The 21,638-nt window shown below is 36.7% G+C and overlaps 1 protein-coding gene across 1 annotated transcript in view; it reads right to left on the reverse strand.

The window, feature by feature from the left end:
- Positions 1-21,638, reverse strand: part of LOC133531369 (1-phosphatidylinositol 4,5-bisphosphate phosphodiesterase epsilon-1-like) — a 208,189-nt gene that overhangs the window by 156,607 nt on the left and 29,944 nt on the right. Inside the window, exon 3 of the mRNA XM_061869533.1 lies at positions 13,815-13,973. Within this exon, the coding sequence (XP_061725517.1) occupies positions 13,815-13,973 (159 nt within the window). The remainder of the gene's footprint in view (positions 1-13,814; positions 13,974-21,638) is intronic.

The raw sequence follows: 21,638 nt of genomic DNA on the forward strand, positions 1-21,638 counted from the left end.
TATATATTCAATTCAAATCGTTTAATACGGTTATACGTACATGTCAAAAACATAAATAAATATTATAGAGACATTCTTACACGAATTGACTAAGACCTACGGTAAGCTTTAGAAGGCTTGTGTTATGATATATATAATATACAAATACTTAAATACATAGAAAACATCCATGACTCAGGAACAAATACCTGTGCTCATCACATAAATACATTCCCTTACCGGGATTCGAACCCAGGACCATCGGCTTCATAGGCAGGGTTACTACCCACTAGGCCAGACCGGCATTCTGAGCTGGAATGATTTCTTTTTAATTTACTTACGCCCATGTGCCCATGGGCATATTGGGCATATTTTGTTTTCAAGTATTTATAATATTTTTTATGTATGTGAATATATATTTAATTTGATTAATTTAAAAGCCGTTAAAAATATTCTACACAATTTTCAATATTGGCGGAATGCCGGATAGGTCTGTGCCTTCGATGCCTAACCTGTCAAAAATGGCAATATGGCGGACGAGTGATTGAAATGTCACCGTATTTAAGAATTATTTCGCTTAAAATTTAGTGGTTTCCTTTCCTCATAAGTGTAATACACACAAAAAACCCACATGATATAAGCACATAATTCTTTCCCTAATTAATTAAAAGAACATCTAACCTAACTAACATACAGAAAATACAGTTCGCAAAACAGACTGGGGTTTGTTGTCGTCGCTGGTCGCGTGGCACATAAACATAGCAAAAGTACTAAAAGTAGACACATATTTTGTCCGTAACATGAAAAAAGTCTTCACATTGATGACGCCATAAAAATATCGTCATCAAACACACTAGTAGTAAAACAGGGCCTTTATTTTTACACCGCACTAAAACCATCGTAAAATTACGGCAATATATCGACTTTTCTCATCCTTATTCGAAATTTCCTGTCGACGTCTTTATACAAATAGCACAGCCCATTCACTACAGCGATATTATTTTATTTCACAATTTGTGTGTGCTCAGTAAAATAGATTATATTTTGTTTAACAAAATAAATATTTTATTGTCTTGTATGTGTTTTTATATTTTATTTTTATATTAATATTGTAAAACAGGTAACCTGTTGATTAAAAAAGAATAAAGAGAATCTAGAAACGCGGTAGCGTGTACAGCCATGTTTAAAGAAAAAGGAACTGGCGACGCAACCGTGTGTAATATTACACGAACCATTTCGAGCCACTTTTGACCCCTTCACAACTTGAAACCTATTTCACCTACACACATGAAATATAGCACAGTTAAATACTACAGGGACATTCTTACACCAATTGACTAAGTCCCACGGTAAGCTAAAGAATGCTTGTGTTGTGGGTACTAAGACAACGAAATAATTATACAAATGCTTAAATACATAGGAAACATCCATGACTCAGAAACAAATATCTGTGCTCGTGACAGAAATAAATGCCCTTACCGGGATTCGAACTCAGGAGCATCGGATTCATAGGCAGGATCACTTACCAGGCCAGACCGGTCGTCAACAAATGCAACTCTGTTCCAGTAAAAAAAAATGTTTCAGGTAATTAGTACTATTATTATGATCATGAGACACTCGAGTTTAAATACGATACACCATTGACAGAACTTGCAGTGAATTTCACGCACACCAATAAATGCCAGCGAGATAAAACAACTCCGAGTGCATTTTAATCAGCGCAAGCGATCATATCAATATAAAAAGTAATGGTCGAAGGGTTCCGAGGCCAGCTTTCTGACTGCAGGGTTGCGTAATATTTGGTCACAAAGGTATTATTATTATTGTCGTGGGCCACATCGACCAAGCAGTGATCTATTGTGGCGGCCCTTTAAAGTTCATTACTAATGTCCATTGAATCTAGGAAATTCCATATTCTTTGGGCCGTAATATTCTGTACCTAGAGTAGAGTTGCAATACGTGTCGCTCTAAGTAGGTACTGCTGACATAAGTGGTCAATAGGAAAAGATAATGTGCATTGGTGTCTCCTCTGTTTTGTGATAAAACCTGCAATACGTCTTACTTCATACATATTTGAAACATGTGTTTGTTCAACTTGCAGTGTCCTTTCAAATATAATTCTTGTTACCGCGCAAGTTTTGTGTCTTTTAAGCTCCTTAGCAATTTTGCTGTGAATCCAAATCACAGAGTAAACGCAATAGGGGGTATTACTGCAATTTTCTGCCGCCAGAGTGCAGCACTAGCACCTATCGTAAATAATAGAGTAATTTATACATACTGTGCCTTAAGCAGTTTTTTGACAAGTTTACAGAGATAATAAAATAAGACATTGATGCATCAAGGCGGTGTTTACAAAAAGCCTACCAGGAAATGCAAACATCGAAATTTCGTTATCTGCCACTTTATCGATCGAATATGCAAGAGTGATAAAGAGGTGAGATAACGAAGTTTCATGTTTCGTGGTAGACCCTTCAATTGAGGTGGCGCCCCCTACGCAGATACTCCCTATTGAACATATTAACTATAGAACTTAAATAAGGTTCACCAACATGTATATGTACATAATTATATGTATTAGTCTATCTTTTATACATTATATAAGTAGTAGTATTTAACTATTTATATATTTTTAATATTATTTGACTTCACGTTTAATTTTTTCCTTATTATTTGTTATTATTGTTTCCTGCACCAACATACACAAATGTCTCTGTTTGACCCAATGGTTGACTGGTAGAGAATGCCTTTTGGCATTAAGTTCGCCATTTGTACATTTTTCTTTATGTGTGCAATAAAGTTTAAATAAATAAATAAATAAATATTTGGTACCATTGATAGGACAAGTCGCTAGGCTGTGCTTTCTGTGCCATCGTCACGTGTGCCGCCCCGTGCCTATTGTGCCTCGCCGATAAACGCCTAACGAGAGACGACGCGAGAATTGGAATCGAAGGGAGAATTTATGAAATTATTTTGTTCTGTTCAGCTACTGACTATATATATGTATAGACGAAACCCTTACTAGATTGTTGACTTCGAAAAACGGTCCCATAACTGATATCTGTATCTCTTCTCCAAAAACATACCCCGTATGCAGCTTTTTTTATACTACGTTGATGATAACCAAACATACGTCCCGCCTGATGGTGAGCAGTCTCCGTAGCCTGTGGACGCCTCCGAAGGAGTTACATGGGCGTTGTCGACCCTAACACTTCGCATTCTCGTCGAACTCTGGAACATTTCCCACCACCTCCTCATGGTCTTTCCTGGCTCACGCCGTACAGACCGAATCGCGGAGGCCATGCCGAGTTTTTGCCATCTTCAAGACTTTCTGGCGTGTCTCGTTACACGTTGCTTTTTGTCTCCCTACAAGTTATCTGTTCTTTTTTTTAAAGATAATTTCGAACTCTGGAAGAACCTTACTCACCGGCAGGAACACAACACTATGAGTAGGGTCTAGTGTTATTTGGCTGCGGTTTTCTATAAGGTGGAGGTACTTCTCCAGTTGGGCTCTGCTGATCTGGAATGACATCCGCTGTGATGTGACGCAAGATGACATTCACAGTACCCATACCTCTCCTTTGGACGTAGTTTAAGGATATACCCGAGTCCCAGAGCTTTGAATATTACCCAATTCGCAATTTCCCGCTAAGAAGCTTGAAGCGCTGGTGGCCTAGCGGTAAGAGCGTGCGACTTGCAATCCGGAGGTCACGGATTCAAACCCCAGCTCGTACCAATGAGTTTTTCGGAACTTATGTACGAAATATCATTTGATATTTACCAGTCGCTTTTCGGTGAAGGAAAACATCGTGAGAAAACCGGACTAATACCAACAAGGCCTGGTTTACCCTCTGGGTTGGAAGGTCAGATGGCAGTCGCTTTCGTAAAAACTAGTGCCTACGCCAAATCTTGGGATAAGTTGTCAGGCGGACCCCAGGTTCATAACGCTTGGAAGAAGAAGTCACAATATCCCGCAATTAAAAAAAAGTTGATATTGGTCAACAAAGGTTTTGATTGGTTAAAATATTATTCTACACATCGAACATCCTACGCGGCATTACAATATTTGACGTTGAACTCAAGCTGCACGCAGAACAGTTGAGTCGCATGCAGCACAGATAAGATAAGATAAGATAATGTTTATTATTCAAGTAGGCATATTACAATGCGCTTATGAACGTCAAATAAAGCTACACCGGCTCTAACCCTACACCTCTGACCCGAGAAGATTTAAATCACTACGCATATGAGCATATGCGTAGCAGTCTACGAGGATAGTCGTAGCACACAGCGGCGCGTAGCTGCTACGCCGTAGTAGCATCGAGTTACTTCGCTACGCAGTTTCGATCGGATCTGTCAGTGTCCAAAGTGACATTTAGAAACGTTACTTATGACACTGACATATTCGATACATATCGTATCTAGACTTACGGTCCGATTCGAAGAATGATTAAGACACGTTTAAGATCTTGGAAAGATCTTTAAAAGATCGATAACTAAACGACATGTCAAAATTGACGTTTATTTCGATTCCGCTGTGATCCAAATAAGATCTATCTACGATATTTCTAACGTCAAAGTGACATTGGTTGCCCGAATCGAGCTGCTTCTTCTTTTAATTATACGACATACAAACGATATCTAAATGAGAACTTATCTAAACCAGAACTTATCGTTATCGTATCTCATTCTTCGAATCAGGCCGTTTATATTTGACGTATCTCAAAGTTCGAATCGGGCCGATAGTGTAGTTTACGTGACTGCTACTATAAGGCATTAACACATTTACCGCTGAGCTACGGACGTCGCACTACGTCGTGTAAGGATACTGTTTAGTTTATATAGATATTTTGTCATTATAATACATTTTTCTAGATTAAATAAGCTAACTATAGTATTAAAAGTATTTGTAACGATCGATCACGTGAAGAGTCACGTGATCGATCCCTCCATCTTAAATATTGAACGAGCATTCGGGAGGTGACATTCGAACGATGACAGTCGAACGATGACAGTCGATGCAAATTACAAGTGGTTACGTTGATTGTATTATTAGCAGGTCAGTACGTTTTGTTTTGTTAGAACTCGATACAATATAATTGCTTGTCTGAGCGACAAGCGTACTACTGTCGTGTGGTTAGTTAGATTGGAAGAGGTTATATTCATTGTGCCAAATAAATGTATTTTGATCACACCTACCGTTCTTTTAATATTATGGTTAGACCCCTTATATCTCAGAAGTGAGGATAGGCGAGTATTTTAACAAATCACTCGTTTATCCCGCCTGCAAAAGTTAATTAATCGGCCCTGGCACAATGAATACAATTACTGACGCATAACGACTGATGATATTGTTTGTCTATGTTTGACCACTTATTTTGACTAATATTTTTTTATGTGAGGTTAGTGCTCACACTTAAATAATGTTAGCTTATAAGACAACTAAATAAATAAAAATAGTAAACGAAAAAATAAAATATTGTAATGTAATAACATCATAAAACTGAATTAGCTTACGTGAGAAATATTAAACGAGTGCATACGTTAAAATTAAAACGTATGCTTGTCAGGACAGGTCCTGAGTTGTTAGGACAAAAATAACAGTTACATATTTTACACTAGATAATTATAATTTCCTCCTCCTACTTGCATCGGTTTCCTCATCACTGAAGGTAGTTGCCACTTCGAGGGAACAGTTTCTCTTTGACAATTTACCGCCACCTCCATCTGTCGCCAAATGTAGGGCACTGTGGCGTGGAGCGTGGATTAATTTCCAATAAATCCAATAAGTAAAATATAAAACCTAAGGTGGATTGTTGCATTTTAATTAGAATATTTTCATTTTTACTTCATTATACAATTAATTTCAATTACAACGGTCTGATTTAATAATGTTTTGATTGGTTCGCAATCAGCGACGGAATATATATATAGACAACGCTCTCCATAGAAAATACCAGCCACACTGACACTGACAGCTACCCCTTCACCGTGAATATATCCTTGCAGCTTCGAATTATATTCAATAAACTAATTCCTGCTATTAAACAAAAAGTTGTGATTGATCAATAAAAGTTTTGATTGCCTATAATAAAATTCTATGCGTCGAACCGTTGTTGCGTTACAATATTTTGGCGTTGTCAAATCTTACAATAATTATACTAAGATGGAACCAATTCATATAAATTATTGTTTGACGCGTATTTATTGTCAAGATTAGGCATGTTTATACTTTATAAGTGTATGTCGGTACATACAAAATTTGAAACGTAATGATAATATGTATTATGTATTTTGGAACAATGAAAGTACATACAAAATTTTATAAAATGCCAGTGTTGAATGTTTCCCAAGTTTAATATACGTTTTTAGTTATGTATCAATAAAATGTAAATAATACAAAACAACAACGCAATATGGAAAGAAACCTGAAGTTAAAATATTATAAGTGAGACGACGTTTTATTTTAATATTTTAAAATTTAATAAAGTATTTAACTATTTATCATACGACCTTTTGTTGGGATGTTACTAGATTCAATTGAACTCTCAGAGATATTTTCAGTACGTGCCATCTGAAATATTATTCTTAACTGAATATATTGTTTTGTTTTAAATATAATACATATGAAATAACCAAAAATATAAGTAAGCGTAAGAACAACCTTATCTTCAAGTCCGACTTATCCATTTTCTGTCTGATAGTAATAAATTTCTTTGAAATGTACGCTACAAATTCGCGTGTTTGGCTAGGGAACCAAGTGAATCAACCTGGTGCCTACCTGTTTAAAGTAACAGCATTTTTGTACAAAGAATTTTCTGTTCCGGTCAGGGATTGTGCAACCGGTTTTATTTAATACCTGTAAATAAATTCTCAAACTAATACCGCTATAAAAAGAATAGCTATATTCCTATTAGAGGTATTGTTTTGATTTTGCTTTTGTTTTTACCGTTATATATAGACTATTTACAATATTAAATACCTTTATTCAATACCGCCATTCATTGTACTTGAAAGGTAAGATGCCAATCAGACACTACTACTAAATCACAACAAATAGGTCTAATACTGTAACGTCACGTGATAATATTTTGCATAGCTGGCTGAAGTGTAGTAGTTGTACCTAGATTAATATTATTTGCTTCTGAAAGTAAATTATTTAAGTAACGATGTCCTTAATTTTTATTCGCAAAGGAAAAGCCTTGCCAAAGTACTAAGTCTGAAATATTCTGACAATTTAGCAATACGCAAAGCGCAACATCTTCGAAGTCACAAATAAAGGAGTGTATTGACATTGACATGTATAACCGGTAATGGTTTTTAAGGGTAAAATGTCAAATACAGATATTGTTGTCTAATGGCAAAATCACTAATAGACATGAGTACCGTTATTGATTATACCTGTAATCAAAGCTTTAGTGATAAAAATTGCGAAATACAACTATAACCGGTTATACCTAATTTAAAACCGGTAGTCAGAATACCGGTAACGATCCTTGGTTTCGGTCCTTTGTGAAACTTGAATAAATAAAACAGGAAGTTTATCGGCAAGAAATTTGCACCGTACTTGATATTTTACATAAGAACAAGTAATTGGAGTTCCTTTAAAGTAAAATGTTGCATAACGCCATCTCATTCTGTCACCCCGTATCAAAGTATGCCCAAAAGGGCATGAGTTATTATGAAACTAATACATATAGTTACGACATTTGGTTTAGCGTATTAGTCTACAACAGTCTGTTAATTTAAATAATTATTTATCATGTTTAGGAATTAAACTTACACAAACCAATTAATCCCATTCTTCTTCTTGTGTTGTATTGAATTTTTGGTACCAATAAACGCACAATAAGGCATTTGATATAGGTTTCTGAATTAATAATTTTGTATGGGCTGACATGTTATGCCACAGAAGGCTGCTGTCGTACTAAAGCTGTCTAATTCCGCCTAGTACAGTCAATTCACTGATTTAAACCTTCACGATTTTTACACATCTTTAACTTATACAAATGGGACTTAATCGCTTAAGTTTTAAATTTACCTCCGACGTTTCAAGGACGGTGTTGTCAGAGAAGACTGGCTAAAGTTGACATCAACATTTACATTAGAAAATCGCGCGAGTTTTTCGAACTACCCGCACAGTCGATTCGTTTTCGGCACAGTAGCCGAGGGGTCATTTTTGAGCCCAAGTCAGTCTTTTATAGTTATTCTAGTTCGATGTTCGCAAAAAATGGTTTTTTTATTGTACTTTTATTGAAAATATATATTTTTACGTTATGCTTAAAGCTAGATGCGTGATGGTGTGGCAATGATGCAAACTTGCCTATTCTTTTTATTAGTTTTTTTATTGTTCAAATTCCCTAGGTGAGCTTGAGTTTGCTCGTCTTACATTTATATGAACACATTGAATAGTTGTTTATTCAAATAGTGATCAAATTATTGGTATAAAGAAAATAAACGATATGATAAATAAATCAATAATAAATCTATATAATAGATTCATATACATAAATACCTTGTGATGTTAGGATAATTTTAATGTAACATGACGAGGGGAATTATGATGATTTTTATAAGAAAAATAATGAAACCGTTTTGACGCGGATTGAGACGTTATTTCAGGCTGCGAAAAACACTAATAATTGATGCAAATTTAGAGTTTTGATATAGTGTAGATATTTCATGCTGCTGAAAATAACTGAAACTGTTAAAATTTCAAATCTCATATATTGTGTAGAGATTCATTCATAACGGCCTGAAACGATATTTAAGGCTGCTGATGGCGACTGAAACTCGTGATAAATTCCAATGTTTTGACATTGCGTAAGGTATCAAGAAATGGCTTGAAACGATATTTCAGGCTACTGAAAACGACTAAAACTTGATTTAAAATTAATATATTTTTATATAGTGTAGAGTTTTATCAGAAAGGACCTGACATGTCGCTTCCTGAAAACTCTCAGGACTTGATGAAATTTAATAAATTGGCAGGGGTGATATTTCGGGCTGTTACAGCTTGTTGGAAATGCTAATATTATAGTTTTAATGGTATTAGAAATTAATAATAAAACTTAACTGAAATCAAGGTATCCTGTCGGCTGATAGAGCTCTTTTAAAAGAACAACGTGTTTTCTACCTAATCATATTTTAAGCATATGTTGCAAAATGCCGCATCGTAATGTTTTTGTAAGGACGATTTAAAATTTGAATGAACAATGATATTATCCGAACAAATCTAAGTTTCAGTGATGGACGCAAATGACGATAAGGTCAGCAATAATGGGCGCAGAGAGAAGCGCAGCTCTGATCATAATGTCGCGGAAGTGGACGTTAACGAATGTGAGATTCGGGAACGTCCAACGCCTAAATCATCTGCCATGCCAAGTGAGGGAGCGGAAGGGAGCCTGAAAGGTAGGCAAAGCCGCAAACACTTGCTGCATGATGAAGAGTATGATTGCGAGTTACGGTGTGAGAGAGCGCCACGTTCACGAACACCAAATTTGGGTCCAGACATCTTCCGTGCAGTTGAAGCATGTCGCCATAGACGCACGGGCGCGCAAGAAATTGCGGATGGTAGTGGAGTTCCTCTTATGAAGACAACTAGCATAATTATAAGCATCCGCGACATCATGTAAGTCCAATACGGTATGGACGCATGAAAAGAAAGAGGCACTATGTTTATAGTAGTAGTTCTGATGACGACTATCGTGTAACCTCTAAACATAAAAGGTTGTACTCTCACTCTCCATGCGTCGATCGTGTCGTAGATAGTAAGTAGACTACCTGAATGAATCTGGTGAAAATACTATAAGTAAATTTCTAATCATCGTAAAGATGTTGAAGAGATGAAGATTCTCGAGTTCGATCCAATATCGAAAGATCAAACCATTCCTACATGGCTCACAAAAGTAGAGGAGTGTGCTGAGACTTACGGGTGGGCAGAGAAAGAGATTATACATTTCACGCTTCTGAAACTTACAGGTCTTGCTAAATGTTGGTACCAGGGTCTCAGCACTAACCTATACACGTGGTCAGAGTGGAAAAGGAAGCTTGTAGAATTATTTCCAAGTCGTGATGATTACACGGAAGTTTTAATAACTATGCTGTCCAAGAAAGCACGATATGGAGATTCACTTGAGCAATATTACTATGATAAACTTAATTAATTATTATTTTATTATTATCTTTATTTGTCTTGGGTGTTAAGTTAGTAAAAGTAAAATAAAAAAAATAAAAACATACGATGATATTGGGACGACGACACTGAAAGTCCAAATGGAATGGGTCTGAGTAATCATCATGGCTAGTTAGCATGGCTAATAGTCTAGGATATAGGTAATTTAGATTAATTGATATTTTTTGTGAATATTGCACTATTGTTATAAAATAAATGCTTTCGATTAGGCTTTGTAGACGTTAATAAATTAAATTATAATTCAAATTAAGTTATGTGAGCTGTATACTTTATGAAACTGCTAGCTTAACAGTCTAGGCGTGATTCATTTATTTAGTATAGATTTCATGTTGACACTTGGAGAGACAGTACACCTCCGGATCTTGTTAGTATTGGTGCTCTGACATTGGGGACCTTTTACATCTCCAGATTTAATGTATTATTTGCCATAGAGACAATATGTCTCTGTTTTACTGTAGTCATTATTTGTTTTAGGATGGTTATAATGTAGTGTTTGCCTAGATGTTGGCCGTTGTATTTGTAAATGTTGTTGTGTTTTTTCATGTCACTACATGATGTTGCTGTAGATGTTGTATTGACTTGTAAAAGAGTCCTTGAGGTCTACTTGCAGTTTTACTTTTAGAATTTTGAAATTCGTATTGCTTAGTTAAAATACTTTATTTTGTAATATACTGATATGAAACGAGTAAATCTAAAATGTAACCTAATGGTAAATGTAGGTGAGCAAAGGGACTTGCTCTAGCAGGATGGCCGAGCTGTAAGGATACTGTTTAGTTTATATAGATATTTTGTCATTATAATACATTTTTCTAGATTAAATAAGCTAACTATAGTATTAAAAGTATTTGTAACGATCGATCACGTGAAGAGTCACGTGATCGATCCCTCCATCTTAAATATTGAACGAGCATTCGGGAGGTGACATTCGAACGATGACAGTCGAACGATGACAGTCGATGCAAATTACAAGTGGTTACGTTGATTGTATTATTAGCAGGTCAGTACGTTTTGTTTTGTTAGAACTCGATACAATATAATTGCTTGTCTGAGCGACAAGCGTACTACTGTCGTGTGGTTAGTTAGATTGGAAGAGGTTATATTCATTGTGCCAAATAAATGTATTTTGATCACACCTACCGTTCTTTTAATATTATGGTTAGACCCCTTATAGTCGTAACCGATAACATGGGTTTCCTGGTATATAGCGGAAATGCTTCGTGGAGGCAAAACGATAACCTCTCGGGATTAGCGCTAAGATACGACTGTGGGTTTATGAAATGAGCTGAAGGCGAGTTTTAATACCTGATTACAAGTTTTTATTTAACTTGCCCATATGAAAATTTGATGCCTATGGATGAGGTCTTGGTGGTTCAGTTGCAGTTGGCTGAGCGTTGGAGTATCGATTCAGAGGGCCTACCGCGAACCACGTTCGACGTGTTGCCTCCCTGTCACACTTACGTACGAATTTACAAGTGCGACAGAGAGGTAATACGTCGAACGTGGTTCGCGGTAGGCCCTCAGAGGCCTGAGTTCAGGTCTTACCCAAGGCAGTAATTTTTCCACTTTTAAATTTACGTTTCTTTCTAATGTAAGTTTTTTGTCACCAATATACAAAAATAATAAATAAATATAAATAAAGCCTGCACCTAACAAACGTCTCTTTTTGACCCAGTGGTTGACTGGTAGAGAATGCTTTAAGGCATTAAGTCCGCCATAATGCGTATGTGCAATAAAGTTTAAATAAATAAATAATAATAGAAACATGAGAATATAAAGGAAACAACTTTATTACCATACTTTTGGCTTGGGGTGTATGTTTGTGGTGTTGGGGGTGGTTTCTACATAAAATATATGTATTTGCGTAGGTATACACACATGTGGCTTCTGCGTAAAATATTCAGCTCACAACACATTGTTACGATGGCGGATATAACTTATGATACAGGTTGATAGATTACTTACTAGATGGTGCATATGTTAGCTTAAGGTGGTTCCATTCCCATACAAAAAACAATTGCGTTCTATGAAGTCATTATACAATCGCAATAAACGTTATTTTGGTGTTACTTTGATAGAAAAATATAACGTTTTTTGCGTGATTTCTGTATGAAACATAGTTTTTCTATCAATTTAGCGCAAACTAATATTTGTAAGTAGATAGATGCGCACATATTTATGTAGTAATAGTGTGTAATTACTTCATAAACCACAATCGTTTTTTTGTATGGAAATCGAACCACCTTAAGAGCGTGCGACTTGCAATCCGGAGGTCGCGGGTTTAAACCCCGGCTTGTACCAATGAGTTTTTCGGAACTTCTTCTACGCGTTGTCCTGGCATTTTTAACTAATCCGTAGAATTGGCGCAATCTATAGTGTTTACGGAAGAGACTGACGTTCCAACCCAGAGGGTAAACTAGGCCTTATTGGGATTAGTCCGGTTTCCTCACGATGTTTTCCTTCACCGAAAAGCGACTGGTAAATATCAAATGACATTTCGTACATAAGTTCCGAAGAACTCATTGGTACGAGCCGGGGTTGGAACACTTTGAACCCACGATCTCCGGATTGAAAGGCTAGGCCACCAGCGCCTGAAATTAATGCAAGCATGATTATTGCTATATATTTCTCTAACCCCGCCATACCTTATAATAAAATAAAAAAAACCTTATAAATATTTGGGGATAATGTTACACAGAACAACCTAGGTCCAAACTAAGCAAAACTTGTACTTTGGGTACTAGGCGTCGATGTACATGCGTATATAGATAAATATAGAAAACCCGCTCGACTCAGAAACAAATATCTGTGTTCATCACACGAATAAATGCCCTACCGGGATTCGACCCCAGGACCATCGGCTTCATAGGCAGGGTCACTACCCACTAGGCCAGGCCAGACGTTAATTAAATAAAATTTCCTCGTATCCACGTGTATCCACTTCATTAACGAATAAATTTATTTCGGAATCCAATCATTCACTCAAGATTAAATTAATTCGATGAATTAATTAATTAACTAAGAGACAAATTTAGAAAATCAGGCATTTTGATTTTTGCGTCGCAATTCATCTATAAAATGAAATTCATAGAATGTGCAGAAAATAAACACCTTTTGATGAAATATTGCGACAACAGAAACGCACGCGTGTACTAGATGAGTGAGAGAGATAGCGCACGGCCGCTATATAGTAACGAGTGAGATAGCGCACTGACCTGGTTGTAGCGGTGTATGAGCGCGGGAACAGTGCGCGTGGCTTGCTGCGCGCGCGTCGGCGGTAGGCAGCAGATGACAGGGCGATACGAGCGCGTGGTGTACTAGATGAGTGAGAGTGATAGCGCATGGTCGTTATAGAGTGACGAGTGAGCGAGATAGCGCGATTGTAACACCTCTGGAGTTACAGGCGTTCATAGGCAACGGTGACTGCTTACCATCAGGCGGGCCGTATGCTTGTTTGCCACAGACGTGGTATAAAAAAAACTGACCTCGTTGAGGCGGTGGTGTATAAGTGCGCGTGGCTTGATGCGCGCGCGTCGGCGGTAAGCAGTGGATGACGGGGCGATCCGAGCGCGTTGTGTACTAGATGAGTGAGAGAGATAGCGCATGGCCGCTATACAGTAACGAGTGAGCGAGATAGTGCACTGACCTCGTTGAACCGGTGTATTAGCGCGCGCACGGTGCGCGTGGCTTGTTGCGCGCGCGTCGGCGGCGCGCGGCGTATCACAGGGCGTTCGGCGGCTGAACCGAGCGCGCACGAACCGCCGAGGTCTAAGGTTACTTGACGGAGGTAGTCGATTGGGGGCACCTGGGGACAATGAAACAGTTTTAGTGTTTTTTTCTAAAAAAAACTTAAAATCAGAAAATCACTAGATAAGTTATTTTCATTTTATTATTATAATTAGTTTTAGTTCCGTATTTACTTTCAGATTGAACTATTCTATAATAATTAAGGCTTTTATATTTACCTACTTTACTTTTTTGATTCTACTTGTATATGTTTTTGACCAGTAATGAGTTCAGCGTGTAATATTTTTTTACATATATTATGGTGTTACTTTACCGCGCTAGCGCGATGATGACCACATTACGTAACTACGTCGAAAATTTAAAGGGACATATGTACTGTAAAACGTTGCATAACGTGCGAATAGGCAATTCGCAACTCGTGTCGATTTAAAACACATCCTTATTTAAGCGCTAGCGCTCTTCAAACATTGCCTAAAACGGCAAAATTGACTAGGCCGGCCGGAAACACAACGAGATATTCAAAACTGACAACAATTAGCCAAAAAAGAAAAACAGTCCGACACAGATAATTTCATCATCATTTAGATTTCCAAATTTCGTTACGATTGGTTAAGTTTTGGCGGAGGAAACAGTCGAGTACGAACTCTCTATTTTTGAGATTCTTACGCAGTAGTTTTCGCCAAAGCTGCAGTTGTCCTTATCGCACTAATTTTAGGAGACACCCTCGTTAGAACGGCGGATATATTTACCTAAAATTCCCATATTGGAAGAGGGGCTCAGCCCCACTTTCCTCTTAACCTTTTGAACGCTATATGACATAAACACAAACATCACTCAAACGCCAGGCTCTCGGGCGCAAGCGAGCTAATATAAACCTTACTCGAAAGTGTGAAGGTTACTTTGACAGCGTCCGCCATGACACCTATAGTTTCCGGATACCTGATACCGGTTCCGATCCCTGGTTCACGGAAAACGATATAATACCGGTTACTCTAGGCTTTCGGAGACACTCGGTTAAACTCGTTTTCACGTCTTCATGCGTGAAAGAAATAGCAATACTTTACGTCAATGGAGCCAAATCCGTCTGCGGGAAATTCCGATTATATTACGAGCGTGCTTTTCTAATGATATACACTATATTATCTTTTATTCTATTCGAACAATAAAAAGTATATTACAAAAAGTAGCTAACAGTTGAAAAAAGCAATTTGTGTACGATAAATATAGAAGTTCAATCTACAGGATAAAGTCAAAATAAGTTGGTCGCGATTTTGACAAGCCAGTTGTAAGTAAACGTCATAATTTAATAGAAGTTTATTGCCATGAGGCATTCTCTACCAGTCAACCTCCAATCCATTGGCATCCTCAAGAAAATATCTCCATAATTCCCATATATTTCTACCCATATATTAATTCCAGGAACGGTCCATCACTTACCCTCCCCCCTCCCGCCCCCCTCGCTATTTGTATGAATAAATGACATAAGCGCAGATCCGTGTAATGTAAATCACTGTTGACGCGAGTCACAGATTACTTTCTATATGAAGCATATAATACCATGAGGCATTTAGTCCGCCATTTGTTGGCTGTCGACGTCGTGCCACGATGTTCTAACAGATCGCGTTTAACAGAACGCAATTTGGTAGAATCCTACATCGCACTTACGGAGTTTCAAATGTCAGTCAGTCAGATAAGTACAGCTTCTGACCAATTCTCAGTGGACTTCAGTCCCCAGGCATAACATCTTCCTGGAAGGAGTACACTCTTTTACGCGCTTTCTACTTTCTACAGCTTGTTTGGCCTGTCTGCATCCAGACGGGTATAGCCAGTGTTCTGTGTGTAGTTTCCATGTACGTGCTATTTTCCGCAGCTCCTATTTTCCTACGTTTTTTCGTGTGTTCCTATTTCTAGCAGTAGAAAAAAGGAAAACAATCTTGACATGATGTTTTATTGAAAAAAATTGTAAATCAGTAACTAATACTTATGCAAACAAAATAATGTAAATGATCGCATATGATTTGTAATTGTTTCATATTTACTTTTATTTATTTATTACTTAAACATTATTGCACAATAAAAATAATTACAAATGGCGGACTTAATGTCTTAAGGGCAAAACAGAAATTCTCGAATGTGGGTGCAGTGAGAAAAACAATTCAGAAAAAATGACATCTTTATGTAATTTGTCTTTGATTTTACTTATTTTTCTAAAGTGTTTTTCAATAAAACGACATGTTAAAATCGCTTACCTTCTTACTAACGGTAAAAAAACTGACTATAGCAGTATAGAGTGTACCCTGCTAAAGGGTATCGGGAGAATCGGTTCCGGGCCAATCGCCCCCGTATAATTATACCACGCACGCAGAGTCTAAGAGTTAATCAACTATGATGTGAACGGAGGACATTTTTCATTCCCAGTAAAGCCATGAATCCATTTAAAATTCAATCAAAATTACACCTTAACGAGACAGCATAAGGTTCTTAATCTCAATGAAAACGTGAAGGTTTTCGACCGTTCTTTGGATTCCATTTTCTTTATTAACGGAATATTTTAAAAAGGAATTCTCATATTGCGATTGTAAATTGGGTTATCATGTAATCGCTTAAATATAATCGGCAGATACTAGAATATACACGGTGCCCGTGAGCATTGCGAGAGATTTAAACAATATATTCCTGATCATATAAACGGCCCGATTCGAAGAATGAGATACAATAACGATAAGTGTTGGTTTAGATAAGTCCTCATTTAAATATCGTTTGTGTGTAGTATAACTGACAGAAGCAACTCGCTTTGGGAAACTAATGTCACTTTGACGAGTCGAATCGAGTTGAAATTAAAACTATATACTCAGATCTACAGCCTCTTGAATATTTAAAAAAACGAACTTCTATGTAAACATAGAAAAATGATACGGCCGTTCATGCTGCAAAAAACGTATATTTCGATACTCTCAAGGGAATTAAAATTTATAGCGTACTTCCCGTTGACCTAGAACTATGGAATTTGAAAGTATTGTAATATCATCTTATACTACAAGTACAGGGCAAAATCGCAAACCTATAAATTTGTAAAAAAAAAAAACAAGTTAAATTTGTACGGAACCCTCGGTGTGCGAGTCCGACTCGCACTGGTCCGTTTTTTTTTGAAGGTCGTCATGCTGTATGCCATCGAGAAAACCATGGCAGGATTCATTCCACAGCCAGAGCGTCTGCGAGGGGTCTATATTAATTCGCATAACGTAATACTCTTTGTAGCAGAGTGTAAAGCAACCTTAATATATTGAGTGTGACGCCGCCTTAACAAAATAGTCGCTGACAGCTATGACATTGACCCCGACACTTTTCGCTATTGACAGCTACACGTACTGCATCTCGCTCCTTTTCCTAAAATATGTTAATATTTTTAAGTAAAGGATTTATATAAAATACACCACCATTGAAGACTCTAGACGTTGTTTTATTCAAGAATAATACATGGCGCAGTCGGAGAAGAACGATTACGAAGATTTAACGAGATTAAAATAAGAACTTAAGAAGGCACATTGCGGACCCCGGCCGGTACATCTCAGTATTAAGGTAATTGTGTTAAAATAAAAGAAAAATCGACAATGTCTGATGACGAAACTAACGAAGTAGATAGCATGGCATGCGCGGTCGAGTACAAAATGCCGCAGGGCTTAAACCTAGACGACATAGGAAACTGTTGGCCGCAATGGCAGAGGTTTAAACAGTCATTTCGCATATTTTTAATTGCCGCTGGCTTCGAAAGGCTAGCTGAAACAAGAAAAGCTGCCATACTTCTCAATTGCATCGGACAGCAAGCGCAGGAACTATATTTTAATGTGCTGCAAACTAACGAGAAAACGAAGTTGGACGAAATCATTGAATTGTTCGACGACCACTTCAAACCAAAGCAAAACGAGGTGATTAACAGTTACAATTTTAACAAACGGGACCAAGAGGACGGAGAAACCTTCGATGCATTCTACACAGCCATCAGGAAAATTGCTGAAAACTGCAACTACAAGGAGAAGGATAGGATGCTACGAGATCGAATACTCATCGGAATTAAGGACCAGCGGACACAGCAGAAGTTACTGGAAGTAAAAGAACTGACCCTGGACAAGGCAGTGGACATATGCCGCTCTGCTGAACTCTGCAAAGAACACATGAAGACGCTGAAGAACCCGGAGGTGCATGCAGTACAAGCAAGGCCCTCATCTCACCGGCCTTCAGATATGAAAGATAAGTACTTTGAGAATAACAATAGGACTTTCAATAGCAACAATCAATACAGCAAAAACTTTTATTTATGTAGAAAATGTAAAACAGAACATGGGCCTAGGAACTGCCCAGCTTTTGGAAAAATTTGCTCAAAATGTAAAAAATATAATCATTTTAGTGTAGGATGCAGTATGCCTAATAGACAGGTTCATGAAATGAATACAAATTTCACTAATAATAATGTGCACAACTTATGACTAGTTTATTCCATAGACTTTACTAAGAATGAGTGGACGGAAAAGCTAAGAGTCGAAAACAAAAGGGTATCTTTAAAGTGTGATACAGGCGCTGGCATTAATGTCCTTTCATTAAGAGATCTCAAATTAATTGTCAATGATGATATTAAAAGCAGATTGTCTGAGACAAGGTCAGTAATTGAGGTCTACAATGGTGGCAAAATTTTCCCATTAGGTACCATCACTCTAAAGACTTATTCTAAAAATGATGAAAAAAGTTTTGATGTTGAGTTTGTAATTATTAAAGAAAATCTCCGTCCTATTTTAGGTTTCAGGTCCCTAATAACATTAGGATTATTAAAATTAGAAGAAATTAATACATTAACTAATGAAGCTCTAAGCTCAAACAAAAATAACATTATTAAATTAAATTTGGAACTTTTTCAGGGTGTCGGGGAATTCAAGGAACCATTGGAGTTGCGAATTCAGCCAGGAGTTCAACCAGTAGTGCGGCCCCCCCGCCGCGTGCCGCATGCACTGATGGGTCGGCTTGCCGAGAAACTGAGGATCCTGGTGGAACACAAAGTTATAGCCGAAGTCGCACACCCTAGGAGTTTTGTAAGCAACCTTGTTATTATTGAAAAAAAAGATGGCTCACTTAGGATTTGCCTTGATCCCAAAGACTTAAACAAAGTATTAATTAGAGAACATTGCCTAATACCAACTTTAGATGAAATAGTTTCAAAATTGTGTAACAAAACATACTTTTCAGTCTTAGACTTATCAGATGGGTTCTATAATATTAAATTATCCGAAAATTCTAGTGATTTGTGCACTTTTAACAGCCCATTTGGATGTTATAAATTTTTAAGGTGCCCTTTTGGCATCTCTGTAGCTCCGGAGGTCTTCCAAAGGTACAGTGAAACTGCCTTTGGTGACATCCCGGGTGTCATTGTGTACTGTGACGATTTATTAATATGTGGTGATACTGAAGAAGAGCATGATGCAATATTAAATAAAGTTTTTGAACGGGCCAAAGAGCACAATGTACGTTTTAATAAAAATAAATTTCAGTACAAATTAAAAGAAGTAAAATATTTTGGGCATATTTTTTCTGAAGAAGGCATGAAGATTGATCCAGAAAGAGTAAATGCCATTACTAATATGAAAAGCCCTACTAATAAAAAAGAGCTGCAAATATTCCTTGGTATGGTAAACTATTTAAGAAAGTTTATTCCTAATCTGGCTAATATTGCATCATCGCTTCAATTATTGTTAAAAAAAGATGTGACTTGGTTATGGACGAAAATTCATGAAGATGTTTTTGAAACTATTAAAAAGAAATTAACAGAAGCTCCAACCTTACAAAATTTTAATCATAAACTGCCAGTAGTGATACAATGTGATGCATCTAAAGATGGTTTGGGTTGTTGCCTTATGCAAGAAGGAAAGCCGGTGGCTTTTGCATCAAGGAGTTTAACTCCGTCCGAACAAAATTTTTCACAAATCGAAAAAGAATTACTTAGCGTGTGTTGGTCAACTCAAAAATATCATTACTACATTTATGGACAAAAATGTACAATTATAAATGATCATAAGCCACTGGAGTCGTTGCTTAAAAAACATATTCATGAAGTCCCATCCCCTAGGCTTCAAAGAATGAAATTAAGACTCCTGAAATATGACATAGAATATAAATATTTAAAAGGTAAATACATGTACATAGCGGATTTACTATCTCGTGCATATATTCAGTGTGATAATACAACAGATGATCCATACATTAACGAAATGGTCCATTGCGTGGGACTTGCGAGTCACTTACAGTGCACTCCTGAGCAAAAACAAGAATTAATTACAGAATCTAATAATGATACGGAACTTTCTAAATTAATTGAATATACTAAGAATGGATGGCCCGATAAAAAACATGTGTCAGATAGTTTACAATATTATTATAAATTTAGATCTGAAATAACTGTAGATGAAGGCCTAGTATTTTTAAATCATAGAATCATAATACCTACCACATTACGCTTAAATATTATGAAAATGTTACATGAAGGGCATCTTGGCACAACTAAAATGAAACAAACTGCCAGGAATATGTACTATTGGCCAAAAATTGATGAACACTTAGACACATATGTAAGGAGATGTTTTGTATGTCAAACCTACCAAAATAATAATGTAAAAGAGCCCTTATTGCCTCATGAAGTACCTAAATTGCCTTTTAATAAAATAGCTACAGATATAATGGAATTTAAAACAAAAAGTTATCTAGTAGTATATGATTACTATTCTAAATGGTTAGATATTAAGTTATTAACAAGTAAAAGTGCCAAATGTATAATTAACAGCCTTACAGATGTTTTTTGTAACTGGGGCATCCCTAATGAAGTAGTTTCAGACCATGTGCCGTTCGACTCCAGAGAGTGCCATAAATTTGCTCGTGAATGGGGTTTCACATTCACATATACTAGCCCAAGATATGCTCAGTCAAACGGAATGGCAGAAAAAGGGGTTCAGATAGCTAAAAAATTTTTACTTAAATGTTATGAAGATAAAACTGACTTCAGATTAGCACTGCTACAGTATAGGGCTTCTCCCGTCTCTGGTACTAGTTTTTCTCCTAGTCAGTTAATGATGAACAGAAATATCAAAACAAAAGCCATTGTTAACTATAAATATCTAGAGCCAAAGCTTAATAATAATGTAGAAAAGCAGTTCCAAAGAACATCACATAGAAATAAGAAGTGTTACAATAGTACAGCTAGATGTAAAAATGATTTTTATGTTGGACAGCATGTGTGGTTCAAAAAAGAACCAAATAAAAAAATATGGTTACAAGGAAAAATTTGTAAATGTAATGGCTTTAGGTCTTACAACGTAGTAGATAATAATAATGTGGAATATACAAGAACATCATTTCATATTCGACCGGCGTGAAGCTTTGTGTTCCACCAGTCTCCACTATTGGTTGAAGGTCCAACTCCCATGGTTTCTTTCTTTTGTAAAAGGGGGAGAAAGAAACAAATGTAAAATTTGTATTAGTAAGTGTGCTCATTTGATTAGAAGAAACAAATTTATTACAATTTTGTAATAGCTAAAAGATTAAGTATTAGTAGTATTATTAAACTGAATATTGTAGAATTTTATGTTAGAAATAAGTACTTCTGTGTAATTTTACGATATTACAAATTGTTTTTTTTTAAAAAAGGGGGAGATGTAGCAGAGTGTAAAGCAACCTTAATATATTG

This window comes from Cydia pomonella, chromosome 25 (assembly GCF_033807575.1).
Source record: "Cydia pomonella isolate Wapato2018A chromosome 25, ilCydPomo1, whole genome shotgun sequence".
NCBI classification, from domain to species: domain Eukaryota; kingdom Metazoa; phylum Arthropoda; class Insecta; order Lepidoptera; family Tortricidae; genus Cydia; species Cydia pomonella.